At 40.1% G+C, this 22289-nt stretch overlaps 1 protein-coding gene across 3 annotated transcripts in view; it reads right to left on the minus strand.

Moving 5' to 3' along the window:
* The window catches only part of ampd1 (adenosine monophosphate deaminase 1 (isoform M)), a 28060-nt gene that overhangs the window by 1113 nt on the left and 4658 nt on the right, over positions 1-22289 (minus strand). The window contains exons 1-13 of one of the 3 annotated variants that reach the window (XM_061736763.1): positions 13319-13470; positions 8405-8570; positions 8166-8319; positions 4916-5081; positions 4611-4830; positions 3678-3807; positions 3011-3205; positions 2655-2786; positions 1604-1767; positions 1211-1337; positions 790-953; positions 340-460; positions 37-210 (exon numbers count right to left, since the gene is read on the minus strand). In XM_061736763.1, the coding sequence (XP_061592747.1) occupies positions 37-210; positions 340-460; positions 790-953; positions 1211-1337; positions 1604-1767; positions 2655-2786; positions 3011-3205; positions 3678-3807; positions 4611-4830; positions 4916-5081; positions 8166-8319; positions 8405-8570; positions 13319-13340 (1935 nt within the window). In that variant the 5' untranslated portion in view covers positions 13341-13470. Of the gene's footprint in view, positions 1-36; positions 211-339; positions 461-789; positions 954-1210; positions 1338-1603; positions 1768-2654; positions 2787-3010; positions 3206-3677; positions 3808-4610; positions 4831-4915; positions 5082-8165; positions 8320-8404; positions 8571-9239; positions 9448-13318; positions 13471-22289 lie in introns of those variants that run through there. The other 2 variants (XM_061736764.1, XM_061736765.1) reach the window with 2 other exon arrangements.

Consider the following 22289-nt stretch of genomic DNA (forward strand, 5'->3'; position numbering starts at 1 on the left):
CGTTATCATCAAAGGCCTCCTCTCGTGGGCTCGGACCTTGGTGTAGTGGAACTGCATGGGGTCGTCGGTGGACAGAGACACCACCAGGCCTTTCTGGTGGAACTCCAGCAGGGGGTTCTTGGCGTATTCCAGGAACAGGCTGTTGTTGCTGAGGGGGGACATGGCAATCGGCATCTGGGCCAAGAAGTACAGGTACTGCAGCACAGGACTCTGGTGGCAAAAGACCAAGATGTTCAGTGAGTTTGCGTCAAAGGTACGTTAGAGTGTTGGTCAAGTCCATGAACAGCAGTCTTGGGTAACTTGGGTTATTTTACGAGATACTGCATCCCAAGGACCGACCTTCTTGAGGTTAAGACCGTGAGAGATGTTGTCAGCAGTCATGAAGGAAGCCAGCAAGTGGGTGACGGCACCGGCCTCTCCACAGTGAGGCCTGAACGTGAATGTGTTCATCCCCCTCTGTCTGCAGGACGCAAAATGAGGAAGCGTTAAACCACAGAAAAGAGGATATACCTTTGGAGGTGACTTGCAAGATGTGAAAGAGGAGCTGATAAACATTCAATGGTTGGTAAAGCAAATTTTGGACGCATTGCACATGTTGATATTTGAACAAACATCAATGAAACAGGGATAATTACCTCCTCTTCCCCCCTCCCTACATTGCTCCCTAAGAAAACACCCTACCCCACCCCTCTGGTTTGGGGTTCCTTGTGTTTTCTTACAGCAAACTCACCTTACCCAACCCTTAATGACATTTCAATAATTCAAGCCATCGAGAAAAAAGCTACTCACTTGCGCAGCTGGTTGAGAACAGCGATGTTGGCATACATGTAATAAATGTAGTAGGTGTATGAGGGGTTCTTGACAATGTCCCACTCCTCTGGTTTGGGGCTCTTGGTGGAGAACATGTGGCCACTGTGTTTGGACTCATCGTCCACACTGTCGAATCCCGTCACCTGAACACCAGAAGAACCAGAGGATTATAAGGTGGACATAGAGCCTGGATGTTTCCTTGGTAGTTTTTACAACTAGGGCAAAAGCAGCTGCGAATAACTGGGGGAATACCTTTATTGGGTACCACAAAATCATGTAAATACTTTGTTAACTAGCTGTCTAGATGTGTCCATTGCAGTTGTATCAACACAGCAATGCTTGAAAACATCTATATATCAACTCATGGCTTGGAAATCAGCACAAATGAAGTTTGTCTCACATGTCTGAGGAACACGCTCAGCTCTGGGTTGGACTGCGGGTCGATGGTGCTCTGGAAAATGGGAAGGAAAATGTTCTCCAACATCTTCCCAAAGTGTGGCACAAAGTTTCGGCCTCTGAAGATGTCACTGAGATGAAAGAGAGACCAAAAAACAACATAAATATGTATACATATATATCTGCGTTTCAGCCCTCTTTCAGTTCTTCTAAGCATCTTTTGGATTATAGAGGAGTATTTCACTGTCAAAAATAGATTCCTGGTGGGAAATTCTTGAACGTCATATTGTGGTTAAATGAGATGCTATAATTTACCCACATCAGGACAAACACATCGCCATGTGTCTTGCAGCTGCGGCAGATTACATGAAAGAACGAGTGACGGTTGAAAACCTACTAGATCCTGGGAACTTGAATCATCCATTTGAGGTTTGGGGAGAAGACTCTGTGCTTGACGAACCAGCCGGAGAGCTTGCTCCACTCGTTGGGGTTGCAACCATAGATGGACAGACGAGGCTCAGCATACTGGTACTTTGCATCCTCCAGGTCAGTGGCTACTTCCTGATGCAGGCAAAGATGAGAGAAAGCTACTTCAGTTTTATGCAGGTTCACGGGGGGCTGGAGTCATTCCTTCAGGGCGTACCCTGGACACGTCAACAGCACATCAGCAGTTCATCACATTGAGACAAATGAGACAGTTCCCAGTGTTTATCTTCTACAGTATCTCCACAATTAGAAGTGAACCTTGATTCTAAAAAGAATCGATGGAACATTTGTACATATGTTTTGGGAATGTGATCTTTTAATAAGTTTCTGGAAATCAATTAATTCCTTCACACAATCAGTATTAGAAATTAATTTTGAGTTAAGCTCCAATTTGTATTTATTAAATGACACACTGGATCTTCAGTTAGACCGGAAAAAAAGCAGGATATTAATTATGATCACATACTTCGCTAAGAAATGCATACTTTTACTTTGGAAAGATGATTCCCCTCCAACTTTCCAGTTTTTTTAAAATCAAATTTCAGTTTTTTTACCATTGGAAAAATTAACTTTGGAAAAATACAACCGTGGTCATATTTTTCAAGAATTTTGGTTTCCATTATTTTCAAAACTGGAGAATTTTTCCAAAGGGGACCAATGAGTATCTCTATTTTCGAACTTGTGCCTTATATGTATGTATGTTTGTATGTATGTATGGATATATATATAGTTTGATATCGCTGTTGCTGCCATTATATATATATTTTTTTTTTATTTATTTATTTATTTATTTTTTTTAATATTTATTTAATTTTGTTCTTCCTTAATGTATTTTTTTTTTTTTCCCCTAGGGTAATTATGGGGAGGGTAGGAATGTGGGTAGAATAGAAATCGTGAATGTGAAAATGTGAATTGTGAAAATTATTGTGAAATAATAAGATATTAAAAAAAAAGAAGTGAACCTTGATGATGGTGGCAAAGTATTCTCCGTTGATGTGGTTTTCTGTCTTCATGTAGAGATCACGCAGCTCGCTCGCTCCTACGGGGTTGTACTTGGCATTGAACTTGTCAAAACGCTGGAAGGTTTGTCTACCCTTCAGGAGAAACAGCAGAGACAAGAAAACAGATGCAGATGCAGGATAGTAAGCAAAAAAGTTTTTTTTTTTAGGTTTTTTAAGATCATCTTATCAAACTACAGAAGAAACCTGGTTATACAATTTTTTTAACTATTGAAATCTTCAATTATGAAGAGTTTTAATTCAATGTTCAATAGATTTTCACATCTAACACCACAAGTCTACTTGGAAGCAAAACATACAGCGTGCACATCCAGTGAGTCCACAGTGAGGTCGTAGGGGTGCAGGTTGAGGTTTTCAAACAGCTCCCTCATAGTGACCTCCTTCCCTTTATAGTTGGCAACAACGCGGTCAGCGTCCACACGGTAAGACTTTTTGATGAAGCGCAGCAAGTGCTTCTGGTTCATGCAGGCGGCTGCGTGGATGTGGGTGTCCACCTGCAAAGACCGAGAGACGAGGGAGACGGGATCAGCTGAGGTTGAGGCTTTACCTGGTGTAGTAACCGCAGGCGGCCACCAGAGGGAGACTTAGCACAACAAGCATGGCCACTTGTAACAAGTGTTAAGTTTTCTGAGCTTTTGCTGTGAGCTCCAAAAATGTATTAAAAAAAATATCTGAAATCAAGTTAATTTAAATCAATTGTGTTTAACTCCCTTGAATATATGTCTCTTCTCTTAAATATCATTTAAAGATTTCAAGGGTAAATGAGGGCAGAGGGACGTGTCTGCTCAATAAACTGGTTAGCTCAAACAAAAAAAACCCGCCAGCTATCCAATTTATTTAACATTTCGCTCTAACTTTAAACCTTTATCTGAACTGTGGCCCCATACTGCACTTTTGTGATGTTTTGCTAAAAATACAGGCTTAAACTCTGCAGTTTTGTGTGTAGCAGGTGCCATTCATGCCCACCTTCCTACAGTTGTAGAAGTCTCTGTGGGGGTTCAGCTTCAGCTCTTTCATCTCCTCCATCTCATTCAACATCTCGTGCACATTGAACTTAGATATGAGAAACTTCAGACGTCGGTGACAGTATGTCTTACTGAAAAAACATAGATTAGTTTATATTACAAGGTGATAAACATCAGCAATTAACACCACATTTAATCTCCTGGAAAATTCACCCCCAAACTCCAAATGCTCCCTCCCTTAGTTCTTATTTTTCATCTGATTGGGTTGAAATGTTAGCTGAACATTTCATGAAACCTCACAGATCATTAAACTAAGTAGTTATTGATTAATTTGTTTCAAGAGGTCAAATTATTACTGAAGAATATTTTTTGCCTGAAATGTGAAAATATAATACAAAACTACATTTACACAAGGAAATGTTTCATTCTCTTGCAGCCAAATTGTATTTCTACCTACTGTATACCTTTTTTAGAGTACTTGTGGATTGGTTTAACATCAATAATTGTTTTTTAAATGTCATAAATATTAGATGAAGCATTTGAAATCAGTAAACTGGTAGTACATCGTGAACCAATGAAGCTGACCTCTTATGCACCTCATTGTTCATTTGGACAATGGCCTTAGCTGAAGGGGGAAAACTTGAGTATGGTTGCATGCATGGGATACACCGAGTGGTCATGTTTTTCTTCTGCTAAGCTGAAATGGACAACAAAACCATATTGGTGTCATTATATCTCTGTTGTGTTGAATTCTGACCTTCCTCAACTGGTAGCGAGCTATGGGGAAGAAGCATCCCTGATCCTCTCTATCAATATATCAGGCGTCAAATGAAATGTACATTTCCAGAATTTTAAGTAAATCTATTTTAGAAGTCACGATTAGCTTTTTTCAAAGATGTAGAGTCAAACAGAGAAACACACTGAGAGGACTCACGTCGGGCCCTGTGCAATGAGAGCAATGAGGAAGTTCATGTCGTCTATGAAGGTGTCGTAGTCGGGATGGGGCAGGTCTTTGGGCTTGTGTTTGTCGGCAGCTGCTGCGTCGTTGTACACATAGATGAGACCGTCCTTCATACGGGCCACGTAGCCCAGATTCTCCGGCAGGTTCTTGAGGTTGAAAGGGTCTTCCCCTTCCTTCAGAGGAGCGGTGAATTCTGAGGATGGACGAAAAGGTTTTGTATCCAAACTCGCATACGACACCTGAAATGTGCAGATCTTCACCTCTGCTGCTTTTCTCACCTGGCTGCACCTGATCTTCCACTTTGAAGGTCTCTCCCTCTATTTGGCGGAGGAAGGTGGAGGCTGTCCTTGGGAAGCGCTGATAGGCCAGCCTCATGTACTTCTCCCTGATGGTCAGGGCGCGGTACAGACCTTTACAGGACAACTCAAAGTCATCCATGGTCACCTTGTGTCACATACAAAAGATGTTACAGTCACCTCCAGAAGTTCAATTTTAAAGATTTGCACTCATGTAGAAACTTTAAGACAGCAGCGGATGAAGGTCTTGAAAAGTACTTATTTAGGCCCTTTTGTTTGATATAAAAAGTGTTGTTTTAGCTAAAACCTGAGGTCTGCTCCAACTGTCAGCTCCTTTAAATCAGGCCTAAAAACATTACTGTTTACTGAAGCGTACTCCTAAATTAAATACTTACCTGCTGTACTCTACTGCCCTTATTTTTAACAACTTGTGCTTTTTATCTCTTTTCTTATCATTTTATTTCATTTATTTGTTATTTAAGCATACTCTTAAATTAAATACTTTCTGAAAACCGCAAATGAGATGTGTCCTGTACTCTACTGCCCTTAGTTTTCAGCAACTTGTGCTTTTTATTATTTTACCTTCTTTTCTCATAATTGTATTTCATTTTATTTGTTATTTACTGTCTAATTATGTCTTGCCACTTTTAATGTCGATATAAAGCACTTTGAATTACCTTGTGTTGAATTGTGCTATATAAATAAACTTTCCTTGCCTAAAACACTATTTAGTTTATTTTTTAAATCCAGGAGGTAAAAAAGTACACGTTTGCATCCTTCTATCTTACCCGCTTCTCAGTCACAGCGGTTGCATTTTTCACAGTCAGTACAAAAGCTTACTATTTTTATGTATTTTTTTGTGCTGCTACACGAGCTCGCCGCTTGCTCGCGGTGACAGTGCGACATTAAACCAGTAGGTGTAACTGGATAAATGAGAAGCTCGAAGCTGAAGCAGAAATGATAACCAGGTCCTCTGAGGCCCTTTTTCCCTCTCTGCAAATGTCAGACCCCTGCTCATGAAACCTGAACCCTGCTCTCAGATGAGCTCCATGCATGGGCCTTTGGTGCTGGGGGTAAGAGTGCTGGCTGGACACTGACCCGCAGACACATGTAGTCAGTGAAATTCAAAGTCAAGGCCTCCTGCATCCTTGAACTTGACCCACGGTAGCATGCAGCAGTAAAAACACTTAAAGGGGACCTATTATGGCATTGCAGAATTTGCAATGCCATAATGCAGAATTTGGTTGCTTTCCTCCTTCTCTGAGTTGGCAGGCTGACGGGAGACCACTTTATACAGTATATGTTAAAGCAAGAGAAAATGTGTTTTTCATAATAGGTCCCCTTTAAATCACACTTGTGGGCCCTGACATGAGGTGTTGTTTGTGTATATTCATTTACAGGACTGTCTCAGAAAATTAGAATATTGTGATTTTCTGTAATGCAATTACAAAAACAAAAATGTCATACATTCTGGATTCATTACAAATCAACTGAAATATTGCAAGCCTTTTATTATTTTGATATTGCTGATCATGGCTTACAGTTTAGGAAAACTCAAATATCCAATCTCAAAAAATTAGTATATTCTGGGAATCTTAATCTTAAACTGTAAGCCATGATCAGCAATATTAAAATAATAAAAAGCTTGAAATATTTCAGTTGATTTGTAATGAATCCAGAATGTATGACATTTTTGTTTTTTTTAAATTGCATTACAGAAAATAAAGAACTTTATCACAATATTCTAATTTTATGAGACAGTCCTGTATGTGTATTTTCTTGAAACATCAATAAATATTTGAATATTTGAAATATTCTAATTGTGTATATATATATATATATATATTTTTTTTTTTTTCCTTTCCTTGTCTCAGATATTTTCTCTCCCTGTATAAGATATTTTGTTTTGTTCCGTTTTATATTATTCTGTTTCTTATTGTGCAAAAATCTAAATCTAAATAAATAAAAAGTTTATAAAAACAGACATGTAACTGGAGTCTGTTTCCTTTCGGTGTTTCATTTGTTAATATTTGCTAGTTTCAGGCTGGCAACACTTTCCAAAAACACGTCTAAGGGGTGCAACAATATGGGGTTATTGTATTTTATTTGTTTCAAAAGTCTCCACAGATTGTCTTTTGGTTACTGCAGACAGGACGGTTCAGTAGCTTGTTTTCTTCAGCGATGCCTGTGTAATGTGTGCAGAATGTGGTTTTGCATTGTCATATTAAACATAACTGGACGTTCCTGCAGAAAAAAATATTTTTGAAGGCAGCATATGTGTAAACAACCTCTGCCAAGGGCTCTGACAGAACTCATTACTATCACTATTCATCTGAGCTCACTCCAGTGCTCTGTTTACTTCACCTGCTGACATCATTTACTCCATTGTCCCTGTACCAACTTGTTTTTGAATTACAAATGAAAAATATCTGTATACATCTGTATATATCTGTAAAATATTAAACATACATTCATAAATGTTTAATTAAAAATGAGTCACAATAATTATAATTCTATTCAATGGGATATGAAGTCTGTCACTGAAATTTCTTTTCAGTTTTTTTTCTTTTCTTTACTCAAGTATTATCATAATGTCATATAAATGTATCTTTAATGTATTATTATTTTATGGAATGTGAGCTGGAAATCCTGAAATGTTCAATATTTTTGTTGAAAAAATTCCCAAAACTTGTTTTTGAATTTTGAAAGGCCTAAAATGCAAATTTTGATGTGTATTAAAGGAGCATGAGGCAGGATTTATGAAAAAAATTTGTATACGTTTTAATTTTTCTAATAATAATGTCAGATGAAGCGTTCCAAACCAAAAAGAATGAGCCCTCTAATGTATCTCTCCGTTGCCTTGAACAGGCTGTGTGCTGCAAAATGTGCTGCAATTCGGGGGCCGAATTTCCCGACCCTGCATGCGCATTCTCCCCGTTCTCCCGTGCCGGCTTCACTGTTGGCTGCAGTACCCCCAACAGCCGTCATGGCGAAGGGTGGCGCTAGAGAGTCTCATTTCTTTAAAGGAGCCTCATGCTCCTTTAACAAATAAAATTTTGCTGAGGAGAAATTTATGACGTACTTCCCCTCACAACCTTCACAACCAGGAACACGAACCGCTGGAGTTAAGTGTTGGTGATGTTTGGAGCGAGCGCTTGTTTATGTTTGGAGAGTAGTCGCACTTTAATGCTTTTTTAAATTTAGTTCAACTATGAGGGAAGACGATACATACCCCGGCAGCATAATCTCCGATGACGGCCACCCTCTGGAAGTCAGGAACTTCCAGGTAGTTGGGTGTTTCCACTTGCACAGTGACTACAGGGGCCAAGGCCTCCTTCGCACCGGCCACAGGCACGGTGACGGTGCGACTGCGTGACTTCCTCTTGCTGTTGATCAGAAGAGATGCTTGGTAACATTTTCTGAAACGTTTGTACCAACTTACAAGCGACCGTCCATCGTCGTCCGTCTTACCGTTTCTCTTTATCATCTTCGGTGTGCAGATGGTGGGCCATCTCCTGGTTAAGGATGGGGCAGTCCTCGGCCACGTCGAACATGGAGATCTCATCGCGGACGTTCTCATCTTTGGTCTCCGATGCAAAGACCGTCTCCGCGAAGGCCCTCATTTTGTCATCGGTCTCTGTGGAGCGCCCCAAAGGTTATTCCTTTTAACGACATGGATGCCCCCATCGCGCCATGCAGCACTGAACTCCACCAAGCAAGCCACACTTTGTACATTTTTGTAAAAAAAAACACACTTCTCAATGATTACATCTACCAACAAGAAGGTACTACATCTATAACACGTAAAGCACATACCTTATCCACCAGGATGTGTGCAGACTCCAGCACATGCATGGTATACAAGACCAAAGATGGACTTTGCCACTACTAATCCGCTACTTTCACCTCTACATCGAGCTACAAACACAAAGTGTCATGCACACAGCGGATCTCCATCATCAGTCCTTGATGAAGTCTGAGACACACACAGAAAGCCTCTATGGATACAACTTTAATATGTTACTCCAGACCCAGCATTCTTTCACTCTTTTTACTTTTCCAGTGTTCATCCTCTCCGGCAAGAGTAGAAGAGGGTTTATAAGCGAGTTTGATTGACAAATGAGGGACAAAAAATGACAGCAGCTGTCAAGACAGTGACTACTATACACCGCGTACATAACAAACTCTACGTGACACATGCACCTATTGGACCAGAGCCAAGGCTGTCTACTCCGGGACAACTAGAGCAACAAAGAGATCAACACCAACACCATATCGGCTTCTGCTCGTAAACCTCCATACTTACTCTCATGACCTGATTATGCCCATCAGTAGAGTAGCACCGACCAGGATATGACCGCAAAAGAGAGTGTTAGGAAAGCATTGGTTAGAAAATGTGACATTCATGGTGTTATGGGTAAAGATGACCCCCCCCCAAAAAAAGAAAAATTCACACAGTTGATAAATTAAAAAGAGACAGTTGATGAACTGTTCCATGCATGATAAGTAATGAAGTGATGTGAGCAGTGAAAAAAAAAGGTGTAATTAAGGTGATATGAATGGATAATGAAAGTGTCACGGTTATATATATATATATATATATATATATATATGAGAGTCATATCCATATATATGTATGTGTATATATATATATATATATATATATATATATATATATATATATATATATATATATAGAGAGAGAGAGAGAGAGAGAGAGAGAGAGAGAGAGAGAGACAGAGAGTCATATATATATAATCATATATGTAAATTACATATACATACATTATATATATATATATATATATATATATATATATATATATATATATATATATATATATATATATATATATATATAATAAGAGAGAGAGAGAGCGAGAGAGAGACAGAGAGAGAGTCATATATATAAATTACATTATATATATATATATATATATATATATATATAGTCTGTGGTTTCTATATATATATATATATATATATATAGTCTGTGGTTTCTTTCTGTGCTGAATGCAGTGGATGGGCAAAAGGAGTGGTAAATGTTTTTTCAGTACACATGCAGGGATTGTTTCTCATTCTTTCCAGTGGAGCGACATGTTTTGGATCAAATATGCAGGACACTAAACCGACTCCATCACGGCTCTGTCATTCTCTTTAAACATCTCCACATCCCCACATCTCCATGCATGTGAAGGATTATTAACTGGGTCTCACTGGCACTCAGGAAAATGCTATCTGTGCCCAGTCTTTCATGGCTCAAAAAAGTCGGGAATCGTTGAAAAAGTCATTCATTAATGTAAAGGTTCACTTTCAGCTCATAGTTTAGTTGATGATGCTACATTTTGCAAATGCAGCATGATTAACAAGAACCAACACTGAATGTGAACGGCTTATTAATAAATGTGAATTTCCACTACGTTCCACTGCGTTTTTTATGAATGAGGTTCCATTTACCCAGTTCCAGACCAATAGTTTGCATTCACATATGCACAAAGAAAAAAAAAATCCAACACAGATGTGACTGTTGCATAACTGGACCATGATCCATGCATCTGAAATGCTGCACATTGTCTCTCAAACGACCTTGACATTTCCCAGCTGGATACTTACTTTCTCCCTCTGAAAAAAGTCCCAGTCAGGGTGGGACAGTCCGGGGTAAGTGAGGGAGACAAAACATGTGTAATTTTATCTTAAAGCACCAGTGATGAAAACGCATGAGTACTTCACAAAAATCTGTGAACAGATGTTTTTCTCTGCTTGACGTTTATGTAGAGGAAAAGAAAAAAAATGATGAAACACATTAACTGTATGGCTTAATATCTCTGCAAGTAAGAAAATCTCTGTTTTTTAATTTGCACAAAGTGGTCATTTAATCTTGAACTCATCTGAGTTTGAGCAATCTCTTCTCAGCTCTAAAAATGTTTTGGTGGATCTTTCAGACACGATCTATCAAGAGCAACTGTACAGGACAAAGTCTGAAATATTCATCCCACATCAGCTCAGTTAAGACCAACTCAGCTCGATTCAACTTAGCTTTGCTCAGCTCAACTCAAATCAACTCAACTCAACTAAACTAAACTAAACTTGTCTCAACTCAACTCGACTTGACTCGACTTGACTCGACTTAGCTTTGCTCAGCTCAGATCAACTCAACTAGACTCAACTAAACTCAACTCATGAGTTGAGATGGACTCAACTTAGCTTAGCTTTGCTTAGCTCAGCTCAGGTCAATTCAACTAGACCTAAATTAGCTTCACTCAGATCAATTCAACTCAACTCAATTCAACTCAACTCAACTAGACTTGTATCAACTCAACTCAACTCACGAGTTGAGACGGACTTAACTTAGCTTTGCTCAACTAGACTTGTCTTAATTCATCTTGACTTAACTTAGCTTCCCTCAGCTCAGCTCAGCTCAACTCATTAAGCTAGGGGGTGGGGATTTCCATTAGCAGTGTTAAGGGATAAAGTCAAATATACTATTATATACACACACACTGTATTTTCCGCACTATAAGGCGCACCTAAAAGGCTCTAATTTTCTCAAAAACTGGCAGTGCGCCTTATAATGCAGTGCGTCTTATATAGCCTATGATCATTACGGTAATTTCTGTTACTGTAGTCAGGGGGATTGTGGGTAATGTAGTTGGTGTTGCCGAAGTAACGGCGCTAAAAACACCAGGAATCGTCACAGATGTCCAAGACAACAGCAGCGACGCTGACTCGCATAATGGCGACTTTGACGAGACGGAGCAAAGCTGGTTTTTATTTTGTTAATAAAGTTTGACATACGGTACTTTTCTTCCCGTTTTTTTGCTGTAGCATTTTGTAGCATTTCCTGTAGCGCAGCTCCATCAGGTAGATACGTAACTCAACCCCAGCCACTATAGTACGGTATTTTACCATATATTTAGTGCGCCTTATAATGCGGTGCGCCTTATATATGTAAAAAGTTTTAAAATACGTTATTCATTGAAGGTGCGCCTTATAGTCCTGAAAATACGGTGTGTGTGTGTGTGTATATATATATATATATATATATATATATATATATATATATATATATATATATATATAAATATATATATACACATATATACACACACTATATACTGTATACTACCACTATATCAAGTTAAACACCAAGTGGGCATGAAACGCATTCACAGAAGGAGCTGAGGTAGCAGCTGTGTTTCTATTTGTTGTGTTCACATTCATGGCAACGGTGACAAAGAACTGGAAGAGATTCATGGAGAGGGCTGGACATAATTTCCTGCCTATGGGATTCCCAATCAGCATTGTGTCAATACCATATCTCACTCAGGAATTTTTAGGGGCCACGCTGAAGTACTCCAAAGCAGGGACTGGTCTCAAGTTTGTGGAAGTTTCTAAAAATGCTTACTGCTGGGAGGTTCCTGGTAATGCAAGCACACCACTGGTTGAGGCCCCGTAAACCTACCCTGGACCCCGATAGGTGGAAATCCTGATATCTATTACTTAGCACAGTGTGGGGCCAATTAGGGCTTTGTGACTGATAAAAAAAAAAGGAAAACCAAGTGGATAGCACAGGAAAACAACAATAAGATGCTCCAGATTTGAGTCTACCTGGTGGAGATGATTAGGTTGTTTTAGTATCATATTCAGCCCTTTAAAAAAAACTTGACATCATAATGGGACTTGCCACTTGCCCCTCGCTGGGTAAAGGATATAGAGATCAGTCATCACAGCAGCATTTAGAATAAATCTGTTTATGCTGGGGATGTATTACAAGAGTATCGTGGAAACCTGAAATAGGTTCAACTGGCCAAAAGTTGGCATGCTCTCACATCACACTTGGTATGTACTGACAAGTGACATCTATCATATATCCTGTAGCAGATTGTTCACAGTCACTCCCTAAATTCTGCACCACCAGAACCAAATGCACAACTGAAAAACTCTGAAAGAACAACGATATCAATCATTTCAACCCATGTATCCCAGTAAACCTGTTATAAAGGATGCCATAACTGTCATATAGGAACTGTCATTTTTACGGTGGCATTGGTTTAAAAAAAGAAAAGGGAATTTAATCCTTAGCACTACAAAATAAAGTTGGGACACCTTTAATATTGACATATCTGCCTTTTTCTTTCTTTTTTGTTTTTGCAAAGTTTTAATAGAGGTCTTATCAATTATCAAGCATTATTGTGACTTGTTTCCCTCCATTTTTTGGTCAGGATACACCATGAACAGGAAGATAGTCAGGAAGTGAGTATACTATTGGTAAGAGTTCCTTTTTTCAAGTTGTCGTAGTTTTCTTTGTCACGGACCTGTGAAAAGTTATCAGAAAGTACTTTTCCATCAGTGCAATACACAGAGACTCGCTCTGTCAAACCTTACCTGGCACTAAGACTTTAGGCATGGTGATGCTGCTCCAGTGAAATGCTTCCCTGAGGGCTGGTAAAGGGTGGACAGGCGCCGGACCACTGTAGGGTGGAAGTGCGGAGCGCTGTGCTTGGTGTATGAGTATTAAACTTCTCCTGCCTCACGTGTAACCAGAACCTGCTGTGCCGACATGAACATGCCTTGATGTAATGCGGACCTGATATGTGTCCAGGGCTATTTTTGAGTCGTCAATGTGCACCCAGGACTCACTGGGCACTACATTTTAACAAACTCCCAGGTATGTGTGTAAGAGCCAGACTGTATTATATAACATCAAGATAGCCACACACGTTGCAGTGAAGTTGGTGGGTAGCGGCTCCGGCGGTCTCTGCTGTGGCATTCTCAAAACATAACATTGTCATTGATGTTAACAAGAAAGAAGCATTTTGAAACTAAGGACAGTTGTTTTATTACAGTTGAGGGATTATTTCCAAATGAATTCATGATTGCATCTCTCAAGCTGAACATTGAAATCACTTCAAACAAGGTTTTGTGGCTTTGGCTGATTCGAAACAAAATATTGGTATCACAATACTATAAATAAATATTGGTATCATGTATTATATTGGCATCATATCAAATTGGTATCATATATTAATATTTATATATACATATTGGTATCATGTTCTGGGTCTCTAGAAAGCTCCTAGAGACAACTTCTCTTGTAATAGACACTATATAAATACAATTGAATTTAATTGAAATTGAACAATATATCGCCGTCCTTATTCTCAGGATAAAAAAATTGATTGTTGGCACTAAATATTAATATTAAACTGGCAAATGTAGCTTTTTTAACATTTTTTTGTTGTAGTTCAGGTTCCATTCCATTATATAAATTATTGTTTTACTAATAAATGCAACCGGTTCCAGATGTGGAAGAAAGCGGTCAGCAGCGAGCATAGAGACGCAGTTGTCTCTGTACATCAAACAATATAGAGTGCATCATTCTCCGGTGAGAAAGGTTATCCACGAGTGGAAAACATTTGACACTGCTGTTAATCTTCCAAGGGGTAGGATGTGCCAGGGAGTTAACCTCAGGTTCAGATCTTGCAATGTCTAAAGAAGCTGATAAGCCGATGACTCTTTTGCTGAATCTGCAGTGGTTTTTGAGAAACTGTGTCCTTTTCCACCTTATATTGAAACCGTCCAGCACATGTAACCATCTCACTGCACACATCATCCCACCTAGTCTTTGAGGGCCATTGGGCCATGTGTTATGGATTTGGTCAATTCTTCAGTGATACATGTTTGTTGTTCAAGCTGCCTTCGAACACTGTGGTCCAGCCGCTCATCAGAAAGAGCAATTTATTGGATTCTTCAGATTTTTCTAAGTTCAGGCCCACGTCTAAGCTCCCTTGTCAATCCAAGCTCCTCAAATAGTCATACCTGGACTCAAATGTCCTTTCTGAGAAGTTCCAGTCTGGTTTTAAGTTACGCCACAGTACAGAAACAGCCCTATGTGGAGTTTTAAATGACCCGCTTTTGACTGTTGATTTAGGAAGCTGTACTGTCCTGCTGCTGTTGGACTCGTTCGCAACTTTTGTTACAGTCGACCGCAGCATTCTTTTATCACGCCTTGAGCTGTACGACTTTATTAAATTCTTGAAATGGTTCTAATCTTATCTGTCTGATCTGAGTTTATTTGTTAAAGGAGCATGAGGCTCCTTTTAAGAAATGAGACTCTCTAGCGCCACCCTTCGCCACGACGGCCGTTGGGTGTACTGCAGCCAACAGTGAAGACGGCACGGGAGAACGAGGAGAACGGGCATGCAGCGTCATTTGACGCACATCCGCAGCCCAGCGCGGGAAATTCGGCCCCACAATTGCAGCACATTTTGCAGCACACAGCCTGTTCAAGGCAACGGAGAGATACACTAAAGGGCTCATTCTTTTTGGTTTGGAACGCTTCATCTGATTTATTATTACTAGAAAACTTAAAACGTATACAAATTTTTTTCATAAATCCTGCCTCAATCCTGCCTCATGCTCCTTTAAGTTAGGCCAGTATTCCTCAGCTGTGTCCTTTCTTAGGTACGGGGTTCCCCAGGGCTCCATATTGGGCCCTATTCACCTCTCTTTTTATATTCTCCCTTTGGGGTCCATTTTTTAAAAGTTCAACATCTCATTTAATATTTTTGCAGGTGACCTAAAGATCTATCTAGGCCCTGCTAACCTGTCTTAGGGGTGTGCAGTCCTGGATGGAGTCAAATTTCTTTAGTCTCAACAAAAATAAGACAGGGATCATTTATTTGAACAGCCAAACCTTCTAGATGAGTATGACACTGACTACGTTTACATGCAGTCAAAATTCGGGTTATTGCTAATATTTCAGTTACTGAAACATTCGGAATATTCCGTTTACATGCGTGAGCAAACAGGGTTATCCCTGTATACATGGTAATTAATCATTCGGGATATCCCGATCAAACCAGCGACGCGCGGAGAACGTGATGACGCAATTCCCGTCATTTCCGCTTCTTCTTCCTGTATCCAAATTCAAAACAAATGCTGCTTCGTGCAACTTTTCGCTCACCATCTTGTAAATCTCGCTATCCCGGTACTTTCTACCGTCTACAAATGCCAAATTGTTTATATCCTTCATTACATTTATGAAGTGATTAGTCTCCTCCTCACTCCAAAAGTGTGGCGTGGTCTTGCGTTTCGCCGTGTTTATAAGAACTTCCTGGACTCAAAATACCAGGATTCCTTGTGAACAGAGCATGCGCAGAAAACAAATTCATGTTCCGTTTGATGGGGATATTCCGTTTGGCGTTTACATGACCGAATATTCGGGTTTTAAAAGGAGTAACCCAGGGGTCATATTCAGGTTTTTAAAAACCTGAATATGAGCAAATTCGGGTTATTCAAAGGGGTTATTGGTGTTTACATGGCCGTGCAAATTCGGGTTATTGCCAATATTCGGGTTTTAAAAGGGTTATTGACTGCATGTAAACGCAGTCACTGTTATTGGCAGGTTGGATTCTTATTGCCACTCAGTTGCAAAAAAACCTTGGGGTAATGTTTGAAGGTGCATTTAAATTTCATCAACAGGTCAGTTCAGTGGTTTAAACTAGTTTCTTTAATTTAAGACTCCTCGGTAAGGTGAAAACCTACATCCCTTCACAGGACTTCAGGAGAGTTATTCATGCTTTTAGATTATTGCAACTCTTTGAACAATGGTGTCGGTCAGTCATCACTTCGCCGTCTACAGGCTGTCTGGAATGCGGCGGCTCGCCTTCTGATGGGGAAAAAAAGATGTGATCACATCACACCTGTACTGGCTTGTTAGCATTGGCTTCCAGTCTGTTTTGAGATCCATTTGAAGATTTTATTGTATTTTTTAAAGTGCCTCGGTGGGACAGGACCACCTTATCTGTGTGAACTCCTGAAACCTCACACTCCAGCATGAGGACTGAGGTCTGCATATCAGTTACTCCTGGAGGTTCCCAGATCCAGACTGAAAAACAGCGGTGAGTTTCCCCCAGACTCCTGAGCAGATTGCCTCTTACAGTAATATCACAGCTTCTAACAACCCTAGCAATTTAAAACTTTTTTCTTTAACTTTAGTATGTTTATTCATTTGCTTTCATTATTTCTATTCTTATAATTACTTGGACTTTTATTACACTAGGTTTTATGGTTCTTATCTTCTTCTTCTTCGATATTGCGTTGTTTATCTGTGCAATTGTAAAGCACTTTGAACAACTTTTGTCATCTTACTGTAAATGTGCCATATGAAACTTTGACTTGACTTAAAAGGAGCTTGAGGCCGGATTGAGGCAGAATTTATGAAAATAATTCGTATACATTTTAAGTTTTCTAGTATAATGTCAGATGAAGCGTTCCAAACCCAAAAGAATGAGCCCTCTAGTGTATCTCTCCGTTGCCTTGAACAGGCTGTGTGCTGCAAAATGTGCTGCAATTCGGGCCCAAATTTCCCGCGCTGGGCTGCGGATGTGACGTCACATGACGCTGCATGTGCGTTCTCCCCGTTCTCCCGTGCCGGCTTCACTGTTGGCTGCAGTACCCCCAACGGCCGTCGTGGTGAAGGGTGGCGCTAGAGAGTCTCATTTCTTAAAAGGAGCCTCATGCTCCTTTAAAGCAGCACAACGTAACTTTCAGCTTTTCTGAGTTTGGCGGCATCTTTTGGACAAAAGCGGTAGTGTTTTACCAGAAAGAACACTACGTTTCCCATGAGCACCAGCGCGTACTGCCGGAAAACTCCTGTCCCGTCGCTGCATTTGTTTTGATGAGAGGAGATGGGACGCTTTTCTGTTTCACCAAGTGAACAGAAGGAACGCAAAAAAAAAGATGTTAAACTGCTGGAAAGGAACTGGAATTTGCCGGGACCTTAAACAGGGAAGCCAGGGAGCGGTATATGGAGAAAATAATGATTATTAACGGTCTGGATCCATATGAAATCCCTACTAAAGACCCATGTGTTTCAATAAATTTGTATAATAGTACAACATACAGTACATGTTTTGTATTCCTCTTACTTCTCTTTTCTTTTTTTTGACTGCTATATTATGGTAAAGAGGCTTCGAGGCGTGAGCAATATTTTTGTTTTCCTTGTGAGATTATTTTTTTCCTCTGCAGCTACAAATAAGAGTTAATATCTTTTCCTCAACAAACTAGTTTTATCTGAAGATTGGGGTTAATTGCACCGCAGAGAGCTGGCGAGCAACTGCGTTTAGCTGGAGAAGTGGGGAATAAAACCCGTGTTTTGATCCGACCCGGTCTGCGTGAGTGTTTGTGGTTTAAGGCTGATTTATGGTCGACGCAGAGCCTACGGCGTAAGGTAGGCGGCGACACGCACTGTACGTTGCGTGTCGCCACGTACCCTACGCCGTAGGTGTGCGTCGATTTAACGCAGAACCATAATTCAGGCTTTACTGTGTGGAAGCCGGTGTTTGGTCGTTACAGCCGCGATCCAAAGCGAGCCGACGACTCTTTCACTCTTTTACTTTGTTATGTCAGATACTTGGTCTCCGGTGGTTGTAGTTTTTTAGTGTGGCAGGGTTCCTACCATGCTCCTCAAAGTTACATAGTGCCAGTGAAGGTGATACAGACCCCTCAGATCATGACAGAGGTGTCATTAAACCTGTTGGATGTTGATGTACCATCACAATGACTCTGGAAATATGATATTAAGGTGGAAAAGTTACGTAGTGTCGCTTTAAAGTTCACAACAGTACAATTAAAAATGGCTGGGAGGAGATCGCAGGGAAAAGCTGCTTTTCTCTCTATAAAAAAGAAATAAATAAAATAAAGAGAAAAGACAGCTATTGTTAGGTTTATGAAAGCACTTGAACAAATCACAATCACTTGAACAACCAAATCTTTTTGGACCCACAAGACCAGATGGAGATGTTTGAACATGATGCACAGCACCACATTTGGTTAAAGCCAAACACAACATGACATCAGACACTTTGGTGGCTATTTGTCTCCAACAACTAAGTCAAACGGCCACTGAGAGGCACAAGGTTTCTAACGCAGATCAGATACGAACCACAGGATGGAATGGGGCGATTGTCCGGACAGGCAACAACGTTTTGTGGCATTTACTGTAATAAACCTCGTAAGATCTTAAAATGTTGGCTCTTAATCTGTCCTGAGGCTGATACTGAAGATGTCTGAAACTGGTAAAAACCACACACCTTCCCCGGTGCCCACTGACTTCCAACTGAGCTCTAATCAATTAACTAACATCAGCTGTGCCCTAATGGCCCCCCGCCTTTCAAAATAAAAGTATATAGTTGAAACTCAAAGAGACTGAGACAATAAGCAATAAGCAAATAAGCAAAACAATAAGACTGAGTGAACTAATTATGCAAAACAAACACAAAGATATTGAGAATACAACATAGCAAAAACACGTAACTGAATCGCTGCCACAGACACTTTTATCCGATGTGAAGTATAACAGAAGAACGCAATCAGCCAAAGTGACATCGAAGGTAAGTGCAGTTAGGTCAGGATTGAGATAGATAGATGGATAGATGGATAGATAGATAGATGCTTTCTTAGACAGCACAATATGCTTATGTATAACACGTCTTTCGTAGAAAGCATCTGCTGCTCCTTCACCTGATCAGGCGCTTAAAGGACACTTAAGTCTATTTTTAGGGGAATGTCATCCTAAATGTCAAAGTTCATGGTTAAGAGATCCATTTAGAAACGACGACCCAGTGAGACTGAAACGGCAGATATATTTTCTGAAACATTAAAAACACGGGAATTACTTAAAAAACTAAAATCCATGGGGGCTGATTTCGGGTGTCCAGGGGTAACGGGGGGGGGGGGATCTTGCGCCGGTGTAAATGATGGATCACTGAGGACAATAGAGTTAATCTGAATACTCTTCATTTAAAGGAGCTTGAGGCAGGATTGAGGCAGGTTTTAAAAAAAAAAATCTGTATACATTTTAAGTTTTCTAGTAATAATGTCAGATGAAGCGTTCCAAACCCAAAAGAATGAGCCCTCTAGTGTATCTCTCCTTTGCCTTGAACAGGCTGTGTGCTGCAAAATGTGCTGCAATTCGGAGGCCGAATTTCCCGCGCTGTCCTGCAGATGTGACGTCACATGACGCTGCATGTGCGTTCTCCCCGTTCTCCCGTGCCGGCTTCACTGTTGGCTGCAGTACCCCCGACGGCCGTCGTGGTGAAGGGTGGCGCTAGAGAGTCTCATTTCTTAAAAGGAGCCTCATGCTCCTTTAAACTTCGGAATGATCTCCACATAATTGTGATTTTTAAGACCCAAAAGCGGTTGCATCCAAAAGAAAAGCCTAAGAGAGTCGATTCATCTCGTGTCAGGTTATGAAACAAGAACAATTTTAAGCTTCTGATTTGAAGGATAAATGAGTGATTTCTCTGGAGAATTTTCCTCTTCTCGGCCCGGCGAGCGCAGACCGATCTTGACCGTGAACCTGAGAGACCAGCGGCAGCTGGATCTCTGGTTTACACGAGCAGGAGGGAACAGGGGGGGGTCCACGTTCGTCCATCTCACATTACTCTGATCATCACCGGCCGGCCGTGTCTGACACTACCGGATTACAACAGGTGGTCCGTGTTCAGACTCTGCTCTGGAAGTCGTTCTGGCCGGTAATGCTGAAGTTTCCACAGTTTCTTTTTTTTTTATCATTTTATTTTTCTGAGAGAAACATAGAGAGTAGCTTCAACACAACCATACTTTCACAACAAGGCAGACAGATATGTACAGTTTGACTTACTTATTTCCCTCTGTTACTCTCCCTTCCATTTTGTAATATGCAAAATATAACATGAACATATGAACAATGGATGTCACACTTCCTTTCCGATATCTGCAAGTCAAAAATCTGGTACTTCAAGTCATGCACAAAGGTACTTATAGCAGTTCAGGTCTCCGTGCTCCTATGTATCCTGTCCATTTGTAGCACCATCTCTCAAACGTCTCCAATTGTAGCCTTAGAGCAAATGTCAATTTCTCATAGTATAGATTTCTTGAACAGTTTTTTGCCAGTCTTCCATTGTCGGTGCATTGGGTTGTAACCACTTCCTTGGCCTTCTTCGCTCCAATCAATAACATCTTCATTAGATATTTATCTGCTTTCGCTTGAGTATACAATGCCATGGTACCAAAATACATTATGCTGACATCAAATTGTACAGTAATTTGAAATATGTGTTCCAGACAATCATGAATCATGCCAATAAGACAGAAGTTTTGGACAATCCCAAAATAAATGATAATGGTTAGCTAAATCTGAACCACACATCCTCCAACAACTTGTTCCACTTCCCAGGTGTCTCTTCTGAGCAGGTGTTATAAAAAATCTCATCAGGTTTTTCCATCCAAATTCACGCCAGCTGTGTGAATTTGTTGTTTTCCACAGTTTCCACAGTTTCATTTTCTTCGTCACATATAACGCAGGAGAAGCCTTTAAACCTGTAGATCTAAGAAATCCAACACTTTGTCTGCTGTACAACTCACATGTATAAATAGTCCATGTTTGTGGCACGTGGTGGTGTTTTGTTTGGTATCGAATACCAGGTTGTAGCCATATTTACTGTCCTATTTTCATAAAGTTATTGGGCTCAGAAGAATATGTGGTACCGGCCTCCTTTTCACGGAACAACCCCACCCCCCCCCCCCCCCCCACCCCCCATCTATGAAGTCATGATCAGTACTAGAGTTGTAAAAAACAATCAGGGGGGATGGTGGATTTTATCATATGGGGACAGATAATTTGTGCTGATTACTGATTATTATGTAATATATAACAAATAATAGCACTGACCAAAACACCTGCAGAAATACTGCAGGAATGACATAGCAGCAGTTAAATGCAGCCTTCTGTAAGCTTTAAATATCCACTGGGCTTACATCAAATACATCAAAACACAACAATTAAAAACTGTTTTCTGAACTTATCAATATGACTCTGTCCTTCAAGGGATAAGTAAAATGGATCACTGCAAAAACTCAAAATCTTAACAAGAATATTTGTCTTATTTCTAGTTAAAATGTCTCATTTTAGTAAAAACAAATCTCATTACACTTAAAACAAGACTCATCACTGGAAAAAAACAACAATTTTCACCTGTTTCAAGTAGATTTTCACTTGAAATAAGTAGAAAAATCTGCCAGTGGATTTCTTTGCTTGTAATAAGAAGATAAATCTTGTTCCACTGGCAGATTTTCCTACTTATTTCAAGTGAAAATGTACTTGAAACAGGTGAAAATTGTCAAATAAGTTATTTTTCTGGTGTTATTTTTCCGGTGATGACTCTAAATGTTGAAATAGCAACCACATTCATTCATTGATGAAATGACATAAGGGATGGAAAGGGGGGATGGCAGTTTTACAGGGGGGAGGATTTGGACCGTTTTTATTTCAGGGGGGGATGCCATCCCCCCTCATCCCCCCTTAACTCCA

Source organism: Cololabis saira, chromosome 12, assembly GCF_033807715.1.
Source record: "Cololabis saira isolate AMF1-May2022 chromosome 12, fColSai1.1, whole genome shotgun sequence".
NCBI lineage: Eukaryota > Metazoa > Chordata > Actinopteri > Beloniformes > Belonidae > Cololabis > Cololabis saira.